The sequence below is a fragment of the Thermobia domestica genome, chromosome 11, assembly GCF_964235325.1.
Source record: "Thermobia domestica chromosome 11, izTheDome1.hap1.1, whole genome shotgun sequence".
NCBI classification, from domain to species: domain Eukaryota; kingdom Metazoa; phylum Arthropoda; class Insecta; order Zygentoma; family Lepismatidae; genus Thermobia; species Thermobia domestica.
Window position 1 is genome coordinate 240,922,187 of NC_137464.1, and position 24,065 is coordinate 240,946,251.

Below are 24,065 nucleotides of genomic sequence, written 5' to 3' on the forward strand. Positions count from 1 at the left end.
GAAACGTATTCTTCCCTAGCAAAGAAGGGGCATTCTGCTAGTATCGGATACAATAGGACTAATATTTTCAGCTATTTCCATAGAGTCTAATAAGAGTTTAATCTTTTCCTTTATATATATATCTTCCAAAAATTGCTCTTCACCGGGATACCCAACGTGCAGCTAATCTCCTTCGGTCCCCTAGGCTCTGAGCTTCAACATCTCGAAGAATGTAAGAAAGGATACTGAGCTATATAACACAGGGAGATTTCTAAACTTGAATAAAAGCCGGTTTCATTGTTTTCCTTTTTCTTTTCTTATTTTCTTTCTTCCTTTTCTCTTTTCTTTGTTTTGCTGATTAGTGGTTAGTTGATTTACGGTTTAAGATTTCCTTCACCATCAAGGGTATATGGGACATGTTTCAGAATCCTGTAGTACTTCCACAACAATTTTTATAGAGGTAGTTGGTGAAGTACTTCAAATTATATGACCGTAGTTAAACTCCCTCTATAAAAAATTGTTTCGTGAGTACCTTAGGATATTAGTTTCTAAGTGGTCTTGACCTGACTACGGTAGGCCCCATAGTATTGGAGCTATGTACTTTTAAATTCATTTTTGGATCAAAAAGTCCAATATATATTTCAAGCAAACATTTTCTTGTAGGCCTTATACCTGGATAACTACATATAGTATAGCCAAATCCAAACTATCACTTAACTCAGTATAATGTGATTAATCCGTAAACAATACGAAAATTCGATTTAGAGGCCGTTCAAAAATTTTGAGGCCCCTGATCCAAAAATTATTTATTGGCCAAGATCGCAATCTTTTGATCCATTTTTGATTATCCCTAAAATTCTTGGTCAAGATCGCAATCTTTTGATGCATTTTTTGATCATCACTAAAATTCTTGGTCAAGATCGCAATCTTTTAAAGCATTTTTTGATCATCCCTAAAATTCTTGGTCAAAACCGCAATCTTCGGGTGCATTTTTGATCATCCCTAAAATTCTTGGTCAAGATCGCAATCTTTTGATGCATTTTTTGATCATCACTAAAATTCTTGGTCAAGATCGCAATCTTTTGAAGCATTTTTTGATCATCCCTAAAATTCTTGGTCAAAACCTCAATTTTCGGGTGCATTTTTGATCATCCCTAAAATTCTTGGTCAAGATCGCAATCTTTTGATGCATTTTTTGATCATCCCTAAAATTCTTGGTAAAGATCGCAATCTTTTGATGCATTTTTGATCATCCCTAAAATTCTTGGTCAAGATCGCAATCTTCTGATGCATTTTTGAGCATCCCTAAAATTCTTGGTCAAGATCGCAATCTTCTGGTGCATTTTTGATCATCCCTAAAATTCTTGGTCAAGATCGCAATCTTCTGATTAATTTTTGATCATCACTAAAATTCTTGGTCAAGATCGCAATCTTTTGAAGCATTTTTGATCATCCCTAAAATTCTTGGTAAAGATCGCAATCTTTTGAAGCATTTTTGATCATCCCTAAAATTCTTGGTAAAGATCGCAATCTTTTGATCCATTTTTGATCATCCCTAAACTTGTTGGTCAAGATCGCAATCTTTTGATCCATTTTATTGATCGTTCCTAAAATTCTTCTTTCATGTTTTTGGCAGCTTATATCTCCGAAATGACGGATTTCTGCACCCAGGTTGGTCTATACTTCTTATCTTATCTTGGTGTCAGGAATCACCTCGGAAACATTGTCGGTGTTGTTCTGAAACACCCTGTATTGAAGCACTCACAAAAAGGAGGACATAATCTTATTTTCCTAAAAGCCTTTCCGGGCTAGTTTCAGAATCTGAGAAACGAAATAGAACCAGATAACATAAATATTTGGGTGTTTCTGGTTATTTTTTAGCTATTTGATCTGTTTTTTTTAACTGTCATGTGTGTATCTGGTCTTTTTAGCACACAAATAAACAAAGAAAACAATTGTCTGTTGTGTTTTAGTAAAAATGGTTTATATGTAACGTAAAACCTTTTCCACCGCTGGCACAAGCTTTTTCTTCATTCTAAAGTTTATAAGCTCGTAATATGAAACGTTAATGTTCACGACAGAATATGAGACGTTGAGACTTTACGAGAGAGAAAATGACTACGTATATGTCTTCCACTATACTTTCAACTTATTATAAGGAAAGTTTTATAACTAGAGGGGAGGAAAAAGCTGGAATTGAGTACATGGTTTAGTTTAATATCTTTGTTATATTAATTACGTAAACAGAGCTCTCTTATTATTTCACATTGCATTACTTTGCACAAAAGAACTTTAGGTAATTGCTATCTTCTCATATTGCGTTACTTTTTAAACATGCGAAGATAACTTTAATAGAAGTTTTATGCCTACATGGTTACATCTGGAAGCAATGTTGCAAAACACATTTTACCTTGAATTTTCTCTAAATATATTTCTTGAGCGTTAAGAACTTAAAATAAGAACTGGGAAATTAATTTCTCTAATTCCTCAAAGGCAAAACACAGACTTAAGACAGCCTTTAAGAGGATGTCCTAGGAATTACTTCTGTCTGCTGCACAATTATGTTGGTTTCTTTCCTCCAAGAGGAGATCTCAGTTTGTGAGGCTTATTTGTAAAAGGGAACCCAAAATCCCTGTTGTTCCTTAAAAGGAAATAAATACTTGTAATAATATAGATTCAATGTTTTGTCGGCATTTATGTGTTTGCTGTATACTATTTTTTTCAATAAAAAGTGGTGGAAATAATTATCCGCCAAACTAAAATAAACGAACATATTAATTTCTTTTTTATGATCAAGGAATTTATGAAGTGATTCCATGTGGATTAGTGTACTGTATGAATCCACAAAGCACAAGTCTAAGGAATGTTCTTCGGACACCTTACAAATTCTATACTTGTCCTAGAGTTCCCATACCTGTCCCACAGATCCCATACTTTTCTCATAGATCTCATACTTGTTCCATAGATCCCATACTTGTCCCACAGACCCCATATTTGTCTTACAGATCCCATATTTATCCCAGATCCCATACTTGTCCCACTGATTCCATACTTGTCTCACAAATCCCATACCTCTCTCACAGATCCCATACCTGTCTCACAGATCCCATGCTTGTCCCATAGATCCCATACCTGTCCCATAGATCTTGTACTTGTCCTGCATATCCCCCATTCTAACTTGCAGATCCCATACTTGTCTCACAGATAACATACCTGTTCCATAGATCTTGTGCTTGTCCCATAGACCCCATACCTGTTTCACAGACCCCATACCTGTTTCCTCACATACTTATATTGGATATGCAGACTCGCAGTAGTAACTTTAAGGATAATGGAAATATTCATTGGATTCCAGTGGGATATGTGAGGACATGGTGGCTAATGGTAGAGCACTCTCTTCTGGTATGAGGGTTTCCCTGTTTCGATTCTAGGCAATGTGAGTTTGTGGTGAACACCATTTTATCCATGGGTTTTCTCGAGGTTCTCTCGTTTCCTCCCATATTCTCATTCTATCAATGTTTCACAGTGATTACCTTTAATTAATCATCCATCTCCTATAAACTACAGCGCATAACCATGAGACATCATTTCATTTTTCATTTACAGTATGGAATATCAATGTCCAAGGACAATATTTAAATGTTTCAAAAGTATTTTTGGGATTATCCCAGAAATGTCCCACAGAAAACCCTCAATAGGTTCAATTTCCGAAATTAAGTGTATATTTGGATTTCCGTAGCATGTCCTTAGAACATTAGTTGTAAATTAGAATCTTTCGTAGTCATTCTAACATTCAAGACTGATGTTCTTCGGACGTCAAAGAAATGTTTCTGTGATGTATGGAAAGTGGAATTATTGCACTGTTTGAAGCTAGAGAGGTGCATTACAAAAAAAAAAAAAAAAAAAAAAAAAGGCGATCAGAAACAATACATTCGAAATGTAAGTATGAATAAGGAATGGGAAAAGAAAAACAAACATGTTGTGAAAAGTAACAGGAAGAAGAAGAACTTTGGAAACAATTGAAAAGAGGAAGGTAAACTGATAAATAGAGAGAGAGGGGATAGGAGCTTCCTTACATTCAACTTGAGGAAGATAACTGTTATATCAATCTTGAGAAAGAGATTCACGGCTGCTATTGAGATCTGGCAAAACATGCGAGGGATTGTAAGAAATATCCATTTGCACTGTAGAAACTATTTTTCCAAGATCTCCACTAGGTTAAGATATAGTATAATGTTAGACAGTAGCGTACCCAAGATGGCGTTTCAGAGTTTAACCCATCCCCTTGAGCAAGATGTTATGGAAAAGTAAACCTTTACTATATTAAGATAAAAATATATAAAAATCACGCTTGTTCCAAAGCGAAATGAAATTGAGTGCTTGAAGCCTCCCTTGACAGAATTCTACGTACGCCACTGATGCCAGACAATAAGTCCAGCATGAATTGACAGAAGCCCAAAATGCGACAAATGTAAGTCCCTGTGTTTCTTTATTGTCATGTCAAGGGAAGGAGTCTCACTGATCTGACCAGGGAAGGGTCCAAATGGGGCACTCGAGTTGCCGAACAACATGTATCAGACATGAAAGATTGTGTGAAACTATGTACATATGCAAATGTATAGCGGTTGGGAGCGACGTGGAAAAGCAAGAGAGCCGGAAGAAATATGGCAGACCGTAGGGATCACCAACACAGAAAGCTAAGGAATCCTCGTTCTACGTGTGAATGGCTAAAGCAAAGTTAAACTACCGGTAATTTTAGAATTTTTCTGTAATATCTTCAAAACAAATAAAAATATTCGAAAAGCAGAAACGTAGTGAACTAGACAATACGATTTTGCATGTGATACCGTTATCACAACTCGTCTATCTGCTTTCGATTTGCAACTGTAGATAGATTTAGCATCTTTTGCGGATTCTGTAAATAGCGGCATACCAAAAGCAGATACGTGAATTGTAGTAAAGGTATCATATCCAAAATCGTATTGTCTAGCTCAGCGCTGTCCAAATGGCGGCCCGCGGGCCGCATGCGGCCCGCCAAACCATTTTCTGCGGCCCACAAAGCTCTCACGATTCGCAGTTGTTATTAGCCATAATGATATTATTTTCATTCATTCATTTAATGTTTCCACTCTTCTTTCGAAATAACGCATCCATTTAGCGCTTCTGTACAACAAAAAGGCGCGGACATCCACGGCAACACCTTTCCCTAAAAACTGAGAGTTCGTTCGGAAAAGAGCGTCAATGTTTGATAGCACTTATTTGTGTAAAAGTGCATTTTCTACCATGAAAATTGTGAAGAATCGCTTCAGAAGCTGCCTTGGAGATTCTTCTTTTTTACGTTTCCTGCGACTCACAACAACAGAAATGAATGTAGATATTCCACCCCTTGTAAACGCTGCTAGTCACCCTCATTTGTCATATTGAATAGGTATATATAATTTCAAATACTTTTTCTATATTTTTCTTTCGTAGCGTAATAATAATAATAATAGTAATAATAATAATAATAACAATAATTGTTATTATTATTATTATTATTATTATTATAAGCTGCGGCCCTCCACTTTACTAGTAAAGACGGTTATGGCCCTCAGGCTCATTATAATTGGACACCACTGGTCTAGCTCACTATGTTTTTGCTTTTCTAATATTTTTATTTGTTTTGAAGATATTACAGAAAAACTTTCAAATTAGCGATAGTTTAATTTCGCTGTAGTGAAGACCCTTAAGGTCAAGTGTTTGGTAGTAGGTGCATGATAAGATCGGCTATATCTGTAATTAACATCATGGCCGCCATATTGAGTGGCCATCTTGAATTTGGATTCACAATGTAAAAGAGAAAGTGGGTCACGTGGCATATGAAATAACACTGAAATTTTACCAGAAATTCATTGGTATTAACCATTTTGTAGTAACTTTATTGTCAGTTGAGAAACATGAAAGAAAGTCGTGAGGGGATATTTGAACAAACTGCGGAATAATCCGTCGAAATAGTGTTGGCACATGATGCATATCTAGAAAAAGATTAGAAACAGCATTTGCACGTACAAAGAGCTGGTAATATTACAGTGTAAAAGATGGATAGTTGTTGTCACGTTAAAACACCGACACAAAGGAGGGCTGGGGATTACAGGTACAATTACGACGTGGTTCTTCTCAAAGAAAATAACATATATCATCACTTAAGCCAGTATACTGATAAAGGTACATACTAATCTATGAAGGACAGTTGATGTGAACAGTATCTATAAGAGTGTGATGAAAACACAAGAGCTGTTCTCACCTGCCACGCTATCATCTATCTCTAACGTTTGAGGGGCCGCGGTGGCTCAGTGGTAGAGCTTTCACCTCTGGTGCTAGGAGTCTCGGGTTCAAACCCTGCTTCCGCCAAGTGAACTTTGTGGTAGACAAACACCGTGTGCGTGGGTTTTCTCGGGGTTCTCCCGTTTCCTCCCAGTTTCTTCATTCCACCATTTCATTCATTACTCATTATCACCGTCTCCTTTAGCCTAACCGGCATAACCGTGGGACGTAAAACTCAAAATTTCATTTCATTTTTCTAACGTTTGATATTCTTCGACCACTGTATCAATATTCACAAATAACTACATTTCTGATCTTCTTCACAGGGATTATTGTTGTATGTCCCAAACCTCACGCACTATTAACGACACAACTACCTGAAGATTCATATTCGTGCCCACAAGAAGAAATAACTTTTCCATACGATGAATTAGAACATACTAGAATATACCTTGTCATACAACAGTGGCTTACCGACCAAGGACACATTCATCTTTCTACCAATCACTCTATCTTACTTGAGTACTTCACTGATAACGCAGATACTAGCTAATGAGCTTTCTCGCGACACACAGTAGATGGCACGTACTCACCTTTGGTTTCTTCTTTCTTTGTCGTCAATTACTATCTCTGCCTTACTCCAACTATTCTGCATATAAACACACTTTTCCTTTGGTCTGCATACAGACCAGAGCTCACCAAGCTCTAGCTTTTCCGTCATACTAGTGAGTCTATATCACACAGTTTATACGCGTCCTTCTTGTATGTTACTTTCCGACTCACAACAGTTACTACAGAATGGTTAACACCAATGTATTAATGGTAAAATTTCAGTGCTATTTCATGTGTGCCACATGACCCACTTTCTTTTTTATACTGTGAATCCAAATTCAAGATGGCCACTTTCAATATGGCAACCATGGTGTTAATTAAATATAGCATATATTATGCATCTACTACCTAGCATTTAGTTTCATTTCTGTTGCCATTCACGCGCGGAGCAAGTGATTCCTTAGCTATCTCTGTTGCTGGGCCGTACGGTCGGCCATATTTCTTCCGGCTCTCCTGCTTTCCCATGTTGCCCTCAGCCGCAATAAATTTGCATAAGAACATAGTTTCACACCCTCTTTCATATCTGATACATGTCGTTCGGTAACTCGAGTGCTCCATTTGGACCCTTCCCTGGTGAGTGTTGACATGCGATAAGAAATGGATTCTTTAGAATAATCTTCGGCACCGTCATAAAGGTTGTCACATAATCTCACATCCAAACAGAGGAAACACTACTTTATCAATACGAGGGTATTTCCAAAACTACCCAACCTGATACTGAAATATCGTGTCACTGGTAATAGCACTGTTATGGCATATACAGTAGTGCCATCTTTGGAATAAATTATAAATCAGTTCCAACTGTCTAGTTGAGTCAGTTCGTTGAAGGCAATCATTTGTATTAGTTGCTGTTTCTTGAGCTTGCATACTGAATAACAACGCTTTAGTTCACACAGCTGTTGTTGCTTAGGCAGCGGTGTTAAATCTGTGCTGTAGGGTGGATGCTGGATCTCCTGGAAGCCACAGTTTTTCATTGCAGCTTTGACAACAACAGTCGTGTGGACTGGAGCATTGTTATGCAGTAAGCGAGCTCAATTCGCAGCGAATGACTGTCTCCAATGAACTGACGCAACTGGACAGTTGGAACTGATACATCATTTCTACCACAGATGGCACTATATGCCCTCAACGGCTTATTACTAGTGGCCCAATATTTCAGTGTCAGACCAGGAACTTTTGGAATTACCCTCATATGTTGAGTGCACAGTACTACGAACTACAACCGTTACTACTTACAACATATTCTTCATTATTGTAAGCAAACATTACCCGTTAATTAGAAGGTCATAAAAATGAGATATTTGCAACATACACTATGCAATCAAAAGTGAAATGAAATGAAATCTTTGGTTTTACGTCCCACGATTATGCCGGTTAGTCTAAAGGAGACGGTGATGATGAGTAATGAATGAAATGGTGGAATGAAGAAAGTGGGAGGAAACGGGAGAACCTCGAGGAAACCCACGCACACGGTGTTTGTCCACCACAAAGTTTGCAATCAAAAGTATCCGGACATCTGGCTGAAAATGACTTACAAGTTCGTGGTGCCCTCCATTGGTACTACTAGAATTTAATATGGTGTTGGCTCACCCTTAGCCTTGATGACAGCTTCCATTCTCGCAGTCATACTTTCAACCAGGTGCTTCAAGGTTTCTTAGGGAATGGAAGCCCATTCTTCACAGAGTGCTGAACTGAGGAGAGGTATCGATGTAGGTCGGTGAGGCCTGGCACGAAGTCGGCGTTCCAAAACATCCCAAAGGTGTTCTATATGATTCAAATCAGGACTCTGTGCAGGCCAGTCCATTACAGGGATGTTGTGGTCGTGTAAGCACTCCGCCACAGGCCGTGCAGTATGAACAGGTGCTCGATCGTGTTGAAAGATCCAATCTCCAACCGAGAATTGCTCTTCAACAGTGGGAAGCAAGAAGGTGCTTAAAACATCAATGTAGGCCTGCGCTGTGAGAATGGCACGCAAAACAACAAGGGTGCAAGACCCCTCCAAGAGAAACCCGACCACACCATAACACCACCACCTCCGAATTTTACTGTTGGCACCACACACGCTAACAGACGACGTTCACCGGGCATTCGCCATACCCACACCATGCCATCGGATCGCCACATTGTGTCCCGTGATTCGTCACTCCACACAATGTTTTCCACTGTTCAATCGTCCAATGTTTACACTCTTTACACCAAGCAAGGCGTCATTTGACATTTACCTGCGTGATGTGTAGCTTATGAGCAGCTGCTTGACCATGAAATCAAAGTTTTCTCACCTCACGCCTAACTGTCATAGTACTTGGAGTGGATCCTGATGCAGTTTGGAATTCTTGTGTGATGGTCTGAATAGATGTCTGCCTATTACACTTTACGACCCCTCTTGAACCGTCGGCAGTCTCTGTCAGTCAACAGACGAGGTCGGTCTGTACGCTTTTGTGCTGTACGTGTCCCTTCACGTTTCCACTTTACTATCACATCAGACACAGTGGACCTCGGGATGTTTAGGAGTGTGGAAATCTCGCGTACAGACTTCTGACACAAGTGACACCCAATCACCTGACCACGTTCGAAGTCCGTGAATTCCACGGAGCACCTCATTCTGCTTTCTCACGATGTCTAATGACTACTGAAGTCGCTGATAATGAGTACCTGGCAGTAGGTGGCAGCACAATGCACCTAATATGAAAAACGTATGTTTTGGGGGATGTCCGGACACTTTTGATCACATAGTGTATGAAAGCCGACTTACTGGTTTGGTTTACTGTATGTTATCTTCTAAATACTAGATATCTCGAAAACCAGTAACTCAACGAACTAATCTTCCAACATTTCATTTTTAAAAGAGCTTCATAATGTGGTTTTGCCCGTAGTAATAGTCGGATACAAGAGATCGTACCACAAACTCAGTTCCTTCAATTAACCTTTTTTATATTGGTAATACTTTACATAATAACCTAGATGTCATTGTTTCATTAAAAACAAACTTCAAATTCAACATAGGTTTAGTGCAGATTAAAGTCCTTTGGTTGTCCAAGTTAATGTTTTCTTTCATGTTGGTCAGCCATATTGTTTTCCTTTAATCCTGGATTACTATATTCCCAACTGTGTAATTGATGGATTATGCTGAATTGTGAATAATAGATATATCTAACGTCTATGGAATAATACTGATGCATGAATAGTAGGTATATCTTACATTTATGGGATAATACTGAAGCGTGAATAATAAAGGTACCTCACATCTATGGAAAATGCTGAAACGTGATAATACTAGTACCCCATATCTATGGAAAAAAACCCATAGTATTCCATATCTATGGAAGAGTGTTGAAGCGTGAATAATAAATATATTCTACATTTATAGAATAATGTTGAAGCGTGACTAATGTATTTCACATCTATGGAAGAATGCTGAAGCGTGAATAATAGATGTATCCTACATGCATGGAGTAGTGCTGAAGCTTGAATAATACATGTATCCCACACCTACGGAAGAATGTTGAGTTTGATAACAGAAGTACTCCATACCTATGGTAAAACCTCATAATGTTTTACATCTATGGAAGAGTACTGAAGCGTGAATAATAGGTGTATTCCACATCTATGAAATAATGCTGAAGCTTGAATAATGTGTATTGCACACCTATGGAGTAATACTGAAGCGTGTATAATAAGAGTATCCCACATTGCATGGAGTAATGCGGAAGCGTGAATAATAGATGTATCCTACCTCTATGGAAGAATGCTAAGGCGTGAATAATATGTGTATTCCATATTTATGTAGTAATGCTGAAGCGTGAATAGTAGATATATCCTACATGTATGAAAGAATCGGCTAACTTCTGAAATAGAAATATTTAAATAGAAAGAATTTCAAGAATTTTGGACATAATTCCCTCTTGAAATATGATATGTTTAGATTTTCCAGATTACGAAATTTTGGTTTGTTTAAAGATTTAAACAATCCACATGCACCTTTGTATAAAGAAATAATTTCATTACATAGAGTTGCAATATCAGTGTCTACAGCTCCATCTACACAGACATGTTACATAAATATAAATATTTTACAAAAATTAGATAAATAATAGTTTCGTTATACATAAACTACTAATCTGAAAATTAAATATAATAAAACACAAGCATCTATGGTAATAAATACTGTTACGTTGCAGAAACTACAGATAGGTTAAGCTGGAGCTTCTAAATATTTCTTAGTCGTTTAAAATTTTTGAGGATAATTTAATTTGTTTATAGTGTCATTTGGCTACCGGAAAACTATTGATAAATTCTAAAATTGGTACTCACCACAGTCTTCTTCATCTTCACCGTCGTCACAGTCCTTTCTTGTGTCACATCGCTGCATCTTGTCAACGCATTTGTTACTGCATCGGAACTCATTTGGGAGACAGCCTACGAGAAATGGAATAAGGTATTACAAATCAAAATAACTAGTTACTTCAACAATCAGGAAGAGTTAAAAATAAATGTTAGAAAGACAAAAAGCCATGGTGATTGGAACGGAGCGGTTGGCGTCAAATATGCACAGGAGAAAATACGTAGAACAGGTGACTAGTTTTCGATACCTGGGTAGTATTATTAGTGATGATATGAAGTGTGAACGTGAAATAAAAGCAAGGATAGGAATGGCGAAGGAAGCCTTTAGGAGGAAGAAAAGTCTATTTTGCGGGATCTTGAATAAAGAGTTGAGAAAAAGACTAATTAAATGCTTCGTGTGGAGTATTGTACTGTATAGGGCAGAAACACGGACATTAACCAAAATTGATGAAAAACAACTGGAAGCTTTAGAAATGTGTGTGTGGTCAACAATGGAGAGAATTAGCTGGGTCGAGCGAAAAACGCCAAAAGCTTCCTTAGGCTAAAAAAATGATCCTGTGCACCAAAGGCGTCCGTGCTAACCAATAAACCAGCGGCGAGGGCTATGGAGAAAAGTGGTATAGTGGATCTGGTTTGTGCTTTGGATCATAGAGTAGCGAATATCGAAAATGCGGAATAATGAAAAACGAAGGTGGAAAAGTGATAATTTATCTTGTTATTGCATAACCTAAATCAATGGTGAAAAGAAAAAGGGCAGTAGGAACACATAACAACGTATGTGACAACGTTTATGTATCGCAATACACGAGAATACAAAATATGAATAATCTGAGTAGGCAACACAATCTGGAAAACTGTAAGGTCCTGAGTCCATTTTAGATTCAGAATCCGGGAGCACAGAAAAAAATCGGAAAATGTGCTTGTTTCTATTCAAAGAGCTCTGTCTTGTCTCTGCAAGCTCATCTATCCGTATTGGAAGAGCTTTGTGTCGTCTCGGAAAGTGTAATCCTTTTATTGGAAGAAATTTGTGTCGTCTCGGAAATTGTATATGCTCTTATAGGAAGAACTTTGTCTCGTCTCGGAAATTGTATGTTTTATTGGAAGATCTTTGTCTCATCTTGAAAAGTGTATGTGCTTTTACTGGGAGATCTTTGTCTCACCTTGGAAGGTGTATATGCTTTTATTGGAAGACCTTTGTCTCACCGTGGAAAGTGTATGTGCTTTTATTGGTAGGGCTTTGTCTCACATTGAAAAGTGTATATTGTTTTATTGGAAGAGCTTTGTCTCACATTGGAAAGTGTATATGCTTTTATTGGAAGAGCTTTGTCTCATGTCGGAAAGTGTATATGGTTTTATTGGCAGAACTTTGCCTCATCTTGGAAAGTGTATATGCTTTTATTAGAAGAGCTTTGTCTCGTCTCGGAAAGTGTATATGTTGTTATTGGAAGAGCTTTGTGTCACCTTGGAAAGTCTATTTGTGCTTTTATTGGAAGAGCTTTGTGTCATCTCGGAAAGTGTATATGTTGTTATTGGGAGATCTTTGTCTCATCTTGGAAAGCGTATATGCTTTAATTGGAACAGGTCTGTCTCATCGTATACCTCTTGACGATAATTCTGTCTTGTTTTGTCTTGCTGGTAACCCTAAAACTGTGATTTGCATTAGAATGTAATTTTGCAACCAATAAATCTATCTGGTTGTGGTTTTGATCTTCAATTCCCTCATTCCTCGGCAGGCCTTTGGTTAAAACGTGTTTTACTGTAAAATTACTCAGTTTTATATAAAAAAAATACTTGCTAACTAGTTTCAACTTTTCAAGTAATTTATCCTCGAAGGTAACTCTAGAATTTCAATGGCGTAATCACGTCACAATACCCTATTATGGACATCCTCGGCTTTATTCGAGTCCGGCTGTGAATTACCAGTAAACACACAAACTACGACTACTATTATTGAAGCATTGATCAAAAGAGTTAAGATTTTCGAAGGCCTTCTCCATGGTACACTTTAGCTACCATCAATTGCTTTGGTTGTATTTCAAGTACCTGAAGATTTTTATCTTTCACATAACCGAGAACTTCCTGCATGGCGAAAGATATGCGAAACTTCAATATCTTTCGTATAAAACATAAGATATTGAAAGGGAGAGCTCTTGGATGTAATATATTTCGGGAACCTTTGTGAAACACCTTGCTTGAATCACTGGAAGAACAGAAGGATTAGAAGACTGGAAAAAGTTTCCACACGCTAGAGTAGGCAAGTTGAAAGGTAAGAAGAAGAAATTGAACACGGAACCTGTTGGGAGATTCTTTTTTTTTCTTTCTTTTTATCTCGATGGAAAAATCTTACTCTAGAGATAGAATCTTTCCTTTCCAGCTAGTCATTTTCTTTAAAATCTGCCACATTGCCAAATCGACTTCTTTTCTTAAAGCATCTAAAAAAACATTTTCTAATATCTAAATAGTCAACACATTTGCAGTTCTATTTGCGTTGTGCAGCACTTTTGTTTTTTTTTTTTTTAAATATTTTATTTTTAAATTTTCACAATCGCGAACGATAAGTTTGTTGAAGTGCCGATATAGGAGCTAAATATAAGTATAGGGATACAAGTTTAAGAAAGAGAGAAATGAAGAAAAATTAAATATTTCATTTTGAACTCCCACCAGGCCCGTAGCCAGTCCAAAAATGTAGGGGGGGCCCAACCCAACCATATTATAGTTCATCACCATATTATAGTTCATTTGCAAGAATACCGTGAAAATTTTAGGGGGGCAGTGAAAATTATGGGGGGACCCTCCCCACTCTAGCCCCCCCGTGGATACGGGCCTGCGTTTCACGATTATACCCGTTAAGCTAAGCGAAACGATCATTAAGGCAAGTGACTAATGATGAAAGAATTAGGGGAATCAGAATGTGGGAGGAAACGGGAGTATCCTGGGAAAACCCACGGACACGATGTTGTCCACCACAAACTTACTCCGCTGGGAATTGAACCAGGGACCCCTCACACCACAGGTAAATGCTCTACCACTGAGACGTCCTGCCCATCTTCGAACGAAAATCAAATGAAATCAGAAGTGTAGTTTTCGAGAAAATAGAAATAAATGAATTCCATATGGCGCCGATGAAACCTTGGCAATAACTATTGATGTAAATAGCTTTTATTCTGCAAGAGCACGTTATTTATTTCTTTATATCCTGTATATGAAAACCAATGCAATATAAAGTAACAGATTGTTGTATCAAGTGGCGTATTTATGGGGGCTTCCGGGCTTAAGCCCCCCGAAATCGTATTTACTATATTTAAGTAAATGAAATCTCTTGCAGAATTTTCATATTTTCATGAATAAAGTTAGCAAAGCCCCCCCGAAACAAAATTGCAAATACGCCAGTGGTTGTGTCTATTGTTATTTGTCTTAACAGTGACATATATACTCCTCACAGTGATACACATACTCCTAACAGTTACACATACAGTCCTAACAGTGACACATGTATCTATCAGTGATACACGTACTTCAAACAGTGACACATATATTTCCAACAGTGATATGCTTCTAACACTGACAAACATACTTCTAACAGTGACAAACATACTTCTAACAGTGACAAACATACTTCTAACAGTGATACTCATACCACTAGCAGTGACACATACTCTTAACAAAGAACTCTTCATAGTGATATACATAACTCTTACATAACTCTTAATATTGCTACCAGAAATTGGTTAATTTCCGTTACGATTTATGTAATTTTATTCCACATTTATGTGTATATCCAGTTCTTACTGTAATAGCAACCAGGCCCGTATCCAGGGGGGTCTAGGGGGCGGTCCCCCTAAATTTTGCTGGTCCCCTAAAATTTTTACAGTAGGCTTGCAAAAGAACTATAATATGGTGATGAACTATCATATGGTTGGATCAGCCCCCCCTAACTTCAGCCGGGCCCCTCCTATATTTTGGAACTAGCTTCGGATCTGATAGCAACTGCAGTATATGAATACACAACGACAATCAAGAAGCCGGATTCAAAAGCGATCACAGTTTTAAGAAACGTCTACGTTCAAAGAATTTAATAATTTTTCACTTATCAGTGCTGTAGATTTAAGAAGTCCAAATTTATAATCCACTCGTTACAATAGTACTAACATCCGTTTCCACGGTAATTTTCGTAACGATACGATAAGGACATACACTACCTCACAGTAACAGACTTTGAATAACTGACCGCGGCTCGACTTCTTGCTTGATAACATTGGTAACTTTTGGGAGATGGAAACAAATACTCATAAGTGACACTCAACAATGGTAAAACAACAGGGTCTTGTTACAGAGGTGACAGCTGGACGCCATAAAATTATAAATCTTGACAGTGATTTCAGATCCCTTTCTGTTGGGTTTCAAATTGTTATTTTTCCTGGCCAAGAAAATAAACTCTCAAGAATTGTATTCTTATCATATTATACTTACGGTAGAGACCTGCACGGGTCGCGGTCGGTCCGAGGCCCGAAGCCCGGCCCGGCCCGCGGGCCGACTCTGTTATTTCTTTGGGTCGGGCCGGGCTTGGGCGGGCCGACACTGATTTTTCTTCAGGTCGGGCCGGGCTAGGGCCGATTAATTGCAATTCTTTAAATAATTATTGGCTTTCGTTAAAGGATAATTAGAATAAAGGCAAACGTTGAAGAAGTGTGCCCCGTGAAAAATGTTACAAAATGAAACTTTTAAACTTTATCGGGCCCGGGCCGGGCTTGGGCCAAGAATTTTAAAAAACTTATCGGACCGGGCCGGGCTCGGGCCGAAAATTTCCAAAATTTTTCGGGCCCGGGCTGGGCCGGGCCTAGGTACATTCGGGCTGGATTGGGCTCGGGCCGAAAAATTCGGCCCGTGAGGTCTCTAACTTACGACTCCCTTTATTTTCCGCGATAGGAAGCGTGTTGGATTTCACTATTGTTTTTTACTTACACCGCATCGACATAGCTCTTTAGCTGGCATGGCCTATTCTTACTTTATAGAGGACGTGAGTCGCAAACAAAATTTTAATGTAACGCTTAAAGAGCTTGATGTATGCAGATTGCCGCCGTGACTGTTCACAAGATAATAGTTGTCGCACACGTTTTCCACATTGTGTCTCTTTCTCCTGACCTCCTTTCTTTATTAAAATTTTCATTTTGCCCCCCTTTTGATTTGGCCCCTGACTAGGCAGCGATTACTGCCTAGCTACTGGGTCAGTCCGGGCCTGATAAGCAGTCCAAACTGGTTATTTCTTCCATAGATGACACTACATGCCGTGACGAGGTATTTCCGAGCAGTGGCGCCAACCTGTGGGAAAAATCCCATATCGTGGGAATTTTTGGCCTTATTTTCTCGGAAAGGGATAATAAGCAGTTTATATGGGATTTTTCGAGAAGATCGAAATTTACGGCTTATTCATTTAGATCTTGTAAAAAGTGACTAACACAGAAAAATTTAATTTTTAATATTATAGCATAGTTTTAATTAGTATAACGTGGGAAATTCATACGTAAAATGGATTTTTTTTTTTTGCCTCTCGACAAGGAATTTCATGTTGTTTCAGGTTGGCATCACTGTTTCCGAGTTAGGATCGAAACGTTTCTAAATACCCTCGTATGTCCCTTAGTTATACAGCAAAGACATAAGAAAGATCCCTTTATTACTTTAACATAGCTCAAACAAAGCCATTAATAGTGGCACATATAAAAAGGCCCTTAACGTAGTCATTTATAAAATAGAATACAATACTTAAATGACTTTTGAACAAAAAACGTATGTAAGTACCTGATATAAAAAGCAAGCAAGATACAGAAGAGCAAAAACGATACAGTTTTGTTCGAAATCAGGACTCAAGAAAGCGAGAGATGTTACATTAAACAAATACGCCATTGCTATGTGAAAAGGCAAGGCAAACTGACTTACTATACTGACACAGCAACAATATGTTTCCTCGTTTCGTAAATGTCGCAGTAAAAGGGGCTAATAACGCTAATGGAACGTGTGACATTCTAACACAGAGGAGCAAAGGAAACATCTGATATTGCAATTTCAAATGAAAGTAGTAAGTACGTTGTTTATGACCCATAAATTCCATACGGAGACCTCTGGTTACATTTCGACGGCTTCGGATTTCCAAATGTGTTCTCAGTTTGCGAGTACTTTGTTTTTTCTGTTCCCTTCTATTCTTATGTAACAAGCTTTAGTTTTGATCTTGTGCTGTTCAATGCATTACTACGAAAAAGTGATGTTGAGTGTAAAATGAGAACGTGTCTTTCTAAAGGTGATATTTAGTTAACGCTCAACTTTTCCAAACCTTATGAATAAAGAATAAAAGGTATTCATTTGCGTTAAATTTAGATCTTTCTTAGATGAAATTATGCCATGTTGCAATTATTTTTTACCGTGCAATTTATTTATGAAATATGAATAAAATTGCTCAGTAGTTTTATAGAAAGCTAGCTGTAAGCATTCGTTACCGTTTGGTCTTAATACAAAACCTTTAAAAAATAGAGGGATAAGCTTGCCCTTAACGGAATGTCCCTGTTTTGATAAAAAGAAAGGAAGAAGAATGTCCTTAACAGGATATCTCCATCTTGATAAAAAGAAAGGAAGAAAAATGTCCTTAACGGGATGTCCCCACCTTGGCAAAACTAGAGGAAAGCGAGGCTCTTTAACGGAATGTCCACACTTTGATAAAAAGAGAGAACGAAGAATGTCCTTAACGGAGTGGCCTCCCCTTGACAAAAATAGAGGAACAAGAATGTCCTTAAGGAATGTCTCCGGCTTGATAAAAAGATAGAAAGAAGAGTGTCCTTAACGGAATGTTCCCGCCTTGATAAAAAGAGAGGGAAAATCTCTTTAACGGAATGCCCTCACCTTAATAAAAAGAAAGGATTAACAATGTCTTAAACGGACTGTCACAGCCTTGATAAAACGAGAGAGAAAGAACAATGTCCTTAACGGAATGTCCTCGTCTTTATAAAAAGAGAGAAAGAAGAAAGTCCTTAACGGAATGTCCCCGCCTTGATAAAAAGAGAGAAAGAAGGATGTCATTAACAGAATGTCTTCACCTTGATAAAAAGAGAGAAAGAAGGATGTCATTAACAGAATGTCCCCGCCTTGATAAAAAGAGATGAAGAAGAATGTCCTGAATGAAATGTACCCACTTTGATACAAAAAAGAGAAAGAAAAATGTCCTTAATGGAATGTTCCTGACGATAAAAAGAGATGAAGAACAACATCCTTAGAGGAATGTTCCGACCTTGATAAAAAAGAAGAAGTATGACTTTAACGGAATGTAGCCACCTTGATAAAAAGAGAGAAAGAACAATGTCCTCAACGGAATGACCTCACCTTAATAAAAAGAGAGGAAAAGCATGCCCCTGCGTTTGATAAAAAGGGAGGAAGAAGGATGATCTTAATGGAATGTCTCCACCTTGATAAAAAGGAGAGGAAGAAGAATGTTCTTAATGGAATGTCCCCACCTTGATGAAAAGGAGAGGAAAAGAATGTCCTTAACAAAATGTCCCCCCTTGATATAAAGAGAGGAAGAAGAGTGTCCTTAACGGAATCTCTTCCTTGATAAAGAGAGAGGAAGAACAATATCCTTAATGGAATGTCCCCGACTTGATAAAAAGAGAGGAAGAACGACGTCCTTACCAAAATGTCCCGGCCTTGATAAAAAGGAAGAAGTATGTCCTTAACGGAATGTTCCCGCCTTAATAAAAAAAAGAGGAGGAATGACGTCCTTAACGGACTGTCTCTGTCTTTATAAAAAGGGAGAAGAAGAATGTACTTAACGGAATGTGCCCTCCTTGATAAAAAAAGAGAGAAAGAAATATGACATTAACGGAATGTCTCAGTCTTGGTAAAAAAAAAAAAGTAAGAATGTCCTTAATGGAATGTCCCCGTTTTGGTAAAAGGAGAGGAAGAAGAAAGTCCTTAACGGAACGTCCCCGCCTTGATAAAGAGAGGAAGAAGCATGTCCTTAACGGAATGTCCCCGTCTTGATAATAGGGAGAGGAAAAAGAATGTCCTTAATGGAATGTCCCCGTTTTGGTAAAAGGGGAGGAAGAAGAATGTCCTTAACGGAATGTTCCCGCCTTGATAAAGATAGGAAACAGCATGCCCTTAACGGATGTCCTTGCTTTGATAAAAAGAGAGGAAGAATAATGTCTTTAACGGAATGTCCCTGCTTTGATAAAAAGAGAGGAAGAAGAATGTCCTTAACGGAATGTCCCCATAAATCATTTCATTGTCCGGGTATTTATCTTCTGCTATATAAGTTGGCATAACGAATATGTAATGTAAGTTGCATACAGGCAAGCTTATAGAAACAACTAGAGACATCCACAATTTTTTATCCTTCGTCAGTCCTGCGAGCTAAAAATTGAAGAATCGACTTTGTGTCCAATTAGATCTGCTAAACGCCAATCTCTGCACAAAATTTACTTGCTTGATATTACTCGTTTCTATGGGAAAAGCTTATGTCAGACACACATTATATTATTATTATTATTATTATTATTATTATTATTATTATTATTATTATTATTATTATTATTATTATTATTATTATTATTATTATTATAAGATAGTCTTAAAAGAAGTCACGTCCATGAGAAAACTATGCTTTCTAAAATTTTCCCAGAAAAGTTACTTTTATTTTTTAAATACCGTACAGTATCATAGAGTTCTTATTAGAATATTAATTTTTGAAATATAAACGAAATTTTTTTCAGCCATTTGCAACAAATTCGCAATTTTTGGATTTCACTGTTTAGTTAACTATTATTTATTTGTTGGTGTAAGAAGAAAATTAAAATCATTCTGAAGAATTTTACATAAAAAATAGGTTTAAAATTTGATTAGAGTTCGTTGTACGTTATAGCTTCTAGGTGAGTGTGCGTACATCGAGATAGACACACAAATGGATAGATATTAGAAAAGAAATACTTTCTCGGTACTTCGTAGGAGATAATGAACGGGTAAATTCTTTGAAATCTCGAAATCGATTTTTTTTCACGATTATCATACTTTCTCTTCTCCTGTCTTCGTTCAAACGTGGAAAGCAATTAATATATTTTAACTTTGTACTGTTCACAAAGGAGACTCTCCTGTCTTTTCTCTACGAAGATTAAAAAAAAAAAACTCACAAGGCAGGGTCACGAAGTGGATCCACGGAGATCCAAACGAGACAATTGTGTTTGCATTTGATATGTTATAACTAGACGACTCCCAAAGTTATACGTGCCACCCTTTCGGGATATCGTGAGTTAGAACATATTTTGTAATATAAAAGCTATTAGCTGGCACAATAGTTTGAACCGGGTCATTTGTTCGGAAACGGTTGGGTAAATTGAAAGCTCGGCGAACATGTATCCCATCATTTTCAAGGGCACACATTTTTGGGGGATAAAAGTTTGCTCCAGGGTCCCCCGCAGGGTCCCAGACGGGGTCCAACTCAAAAGTTTTAAATGGGAAGGTGTGTTAGGTAGCACATCGTTTGAAAGCTGTTGTAAAATGAAAGAATATAGATCAAGTCTCGAACCTCTACGACAACCCTGTACAAAATGGCGACGCACAGTGGTCAGAATGACGAAAAACGCGTTGAAACTATTTGCGAGCGCATTGAAAGCATGTTTTTGTCTATATGGTATTTTTTGAGGGCACATTAGGCTATTAATGGCGGCCCAGAATTGTAAACAAAAACTTAATTGAAAACTTCATGGCCACCCCTATAAATCGGAAACGGTGAGACAAATGTGAAAATAGGAAAAGATGCGTGGAGTTATTTTCAAAGTACAACGATATAAGTTAAAACGTCTTGTCCCAGGGCCACCACAGGGCCCCATGTGGGGTCCAACTAAAAGGTTTCAAATAGCAAGGGGGTTAAGTAGCACATCATTTGAAACCTGTTGTTAAATAAAAAAAGATGGAGAAAGTCTCAACTGTCTATTACAACTCATCAACTGTCTATGCAAAATGGCGGCTGGTCAAAATGTAAACAAAAGCTTAATTGCAAAATCTATGGCCACCTTGAATCCAAGATGCCCGCTTAAAACCTATGTCGAAAGCATCGGCATACCGAACTGCGGAAGCTAGAAAAACCAAATTTGTCATGAATGTTGCTCAGTAGGTGATGAAAAGATGCGAAATGTTATGTTCAAAAACGCCACATCTTGAATTCAAAATAATGTACTAGGTATCGAATGCATGTCCAGCTCAAACCACTGGTGTTGGAGAAGCAAAATGTGATATTTACGTTTATGGTCAAAAGTAGATATCTATTAAATATTAAAGAGTATCATCTGTAGACCAATATGGTTGCCAGCGTGAAAAATGAGTTTTTGTTAAATATGCCATTTCTTGGAATATTGTGACCAAACCAACAAAATTTGACGCAGCTCGATGTACTGAAATGATTTACACGTGGTTTGGTACTGCTCGCCAATCTTGTAAATGACCGTTATTTTATATTTGGTATTGCTTGAAATATTGCGATCAAACCAACGAATGGCATACAAATGTAATCATCACGAATACAATACAATAGAGCCCCCAACCTGATTGGTGCAGCAAATCCTCTATGTTTTGTTTAGCAGTATGAATAGGAAGTCAGAGTTGTGTGCTCATCACATACTCGTTATATTCATGTAAATGATATGGAGAAAACCGTGACGAACAAAACATAGTCTATATGTGTTGTTACGGAATGAAATAATAGTTGAAATGAATCGAAATTCAATTGTTCTTCAGTCTTCCTATTGTTCCTAAATACATAATAGAGAAAAATAGAGATTTAGACTTGTAATCTCTAATTGAGATTTAGTCTTGTAATTTAGACTTGTTTTCTCAGACGCGCCTCCTCAGTTTAGGCACCTAAAGAATTTAACCGAAACGGGCTGTCATCATCGCAATTTTATTTTCTTAAGTCTTTTCATATTTTTTTGAGAAAATGGAAAAGAGGAAACAAGGAACAAGGACAAGGGAAGATTTGTTATGAATGACTAGGGTTTAAGCGGCCATCTTGGATTCAAGGTGGTCATAGATGTTTCAATTAAGTTTGTGTTTACACTTTGACTCGACGCCATTTTGCACAGAATTATCTCAGAGTCGAGACTTGCTCCATCTTCTTTTATTTAACAACAGCTTTCAAACGATGTGTTACTTGAGCCCTCTTGCCATTTGAAACTTTTTAGTTGGACCCTACCTGGAACCCTGTGGGGCCCTGGGACAAGACGTTTTAACTTAAAACGTGGTCCTTTGAAAATAATGCCACACATGCTTTCCTTTTGTCTTACCGTTTCCGATTTATAATTATGGCCATTGACTTTTCAATTAACTTTTGTTTACATTTTGATCTGCCGCACAGTGGTCGAAATAACAAAATACCTGGACAAAACCTCCAAAACGAACTCTATCACTGGAACGAACGTCCATAGTCTTTTAGTAGTCTAATATCCACTCTATATAGAACAGATCTGTTTTCATCCTGGCATCACTTGTTCATGAAAAAACACCTGTCGAAAGTGGATAATTGGCCATCCTTGTAAAAAATATTTGCATGTGTGGCAGTCAAGCCCGTATTTAGGTAAGTGCTATTCTGTGCTCGAGCACAGGGCGGCAGAATTTAGGGGGCGGCCAAATTTTGGATTTCTTTTTAATATTCACAATAAAGTAAATATTTAAAACTAGCAATCCGCAAAGTCTCGCGCAAGGGCGAGAAAATATGCGTTTAAATCTCTCTAATTACAGTACTTACTAATTAGCTAGAATATCTGATTACTTTTAAAATGTCATCACCACAAAGGGTGAGAATGAACTTGAACCTCATCAAAACAGATACCGTTAAACTCAGCGACCTCGAAAACTTTGAATTCGACACTAATATCTGTCGTTTTCGGTTACTTTTAAAATCTCACCCTCTCCCTGGGAAGTGAAGTATGACCTTGAAGTTGACTTGGATTAAAACTGTCGCTATTCATCTCAGCGAGCCCAAAAATTGTGAATTCAACTCTAATATAGATCCTTTTGGGGAAGGGGGCGGCAAAATATTTAGATCACAAGGGCGCACAATATATAAATACGGGCCTGGTGGCAGTATGACGGTACTGTTACTAGTAACTATGTTGATAGTTATGAAATGATAAATATCGGTATTGTTGATCAGAGCAATAGTAATCCTTTGAGGCAAATATCAGGTCTCTGTGACACTTCGTATGCGCATTGGGGGCATTTTTACAACACTACTCAAAATCAATGTTTTGCTATATATTTGTAGACTTTTAAAATTTTCCTAGCAAGTGTAAGGTTTCATTCTCATTTTAATATTTTCCGTGGTCTCTCAATTAATGATTTTTGTTAGAATTAGCTGCTAGCTCCTGCTCCCTGGCAAACGAAGCGAGCTTCAATACATCTGGGCGCGCTCAGTGCTCACAAAGACTGATTGCTAGTCCCGTTGTGTTGTGTCGTCTTGCCACCTAGACAAGTCTTCGCGCACATGGTAAATCGCTCGAGGATTTACTACATCCGTAGCTCCTCTCCCAATAGAGATGCTAAGTGAAGAAGCTCAGAAGTGTCGAACAGACTTCCCCAGGTATCGCGAGAAGTGGTGCCAGAAAAAGGCTAGGAAAAATACAAACCTAGACTTGCTACACATTTCATCGGTCATCGTCTGACCCGATTTCATCGCTTAGACTCAGGACAGTTGAGATCATAACAATATGCCAAACGAAATGTTACAACTTTTCTATAGCAAATGTCAATCTCATGTTTGGCAAGGGCGGATCCAGAACCGACTTCAGGGGGAGGCGGTG

At 37.9% G+C, this 24,065-nt stretch overlaps 1 protein-coding gene across 1 annotated transcript in view; it reads right to left on the reverse strand.

The window, feature by feature from the left end:
- Window positions 1-24,065, reverse strand: part of LOC145665513 (G-protein coupled receptor GRL101-like) — a 455,441-nt gene that overhangs the window by 177,564 nt on the left and 253,812 nt on the right. The window contains exon 2 of the mRNA XM_081732819.1: window positions 11,206-11,310. Within this exon, the coding sequence (XP_081588945.1) occupies window positions 11,206-11,263 (58 nt within the window). The 5' untranslated portion in view covers window positions 11,264-11,310. The remainder of the gene's footprint in view (window positions 1-11,205; window positions 11,311-24,065) is intronic.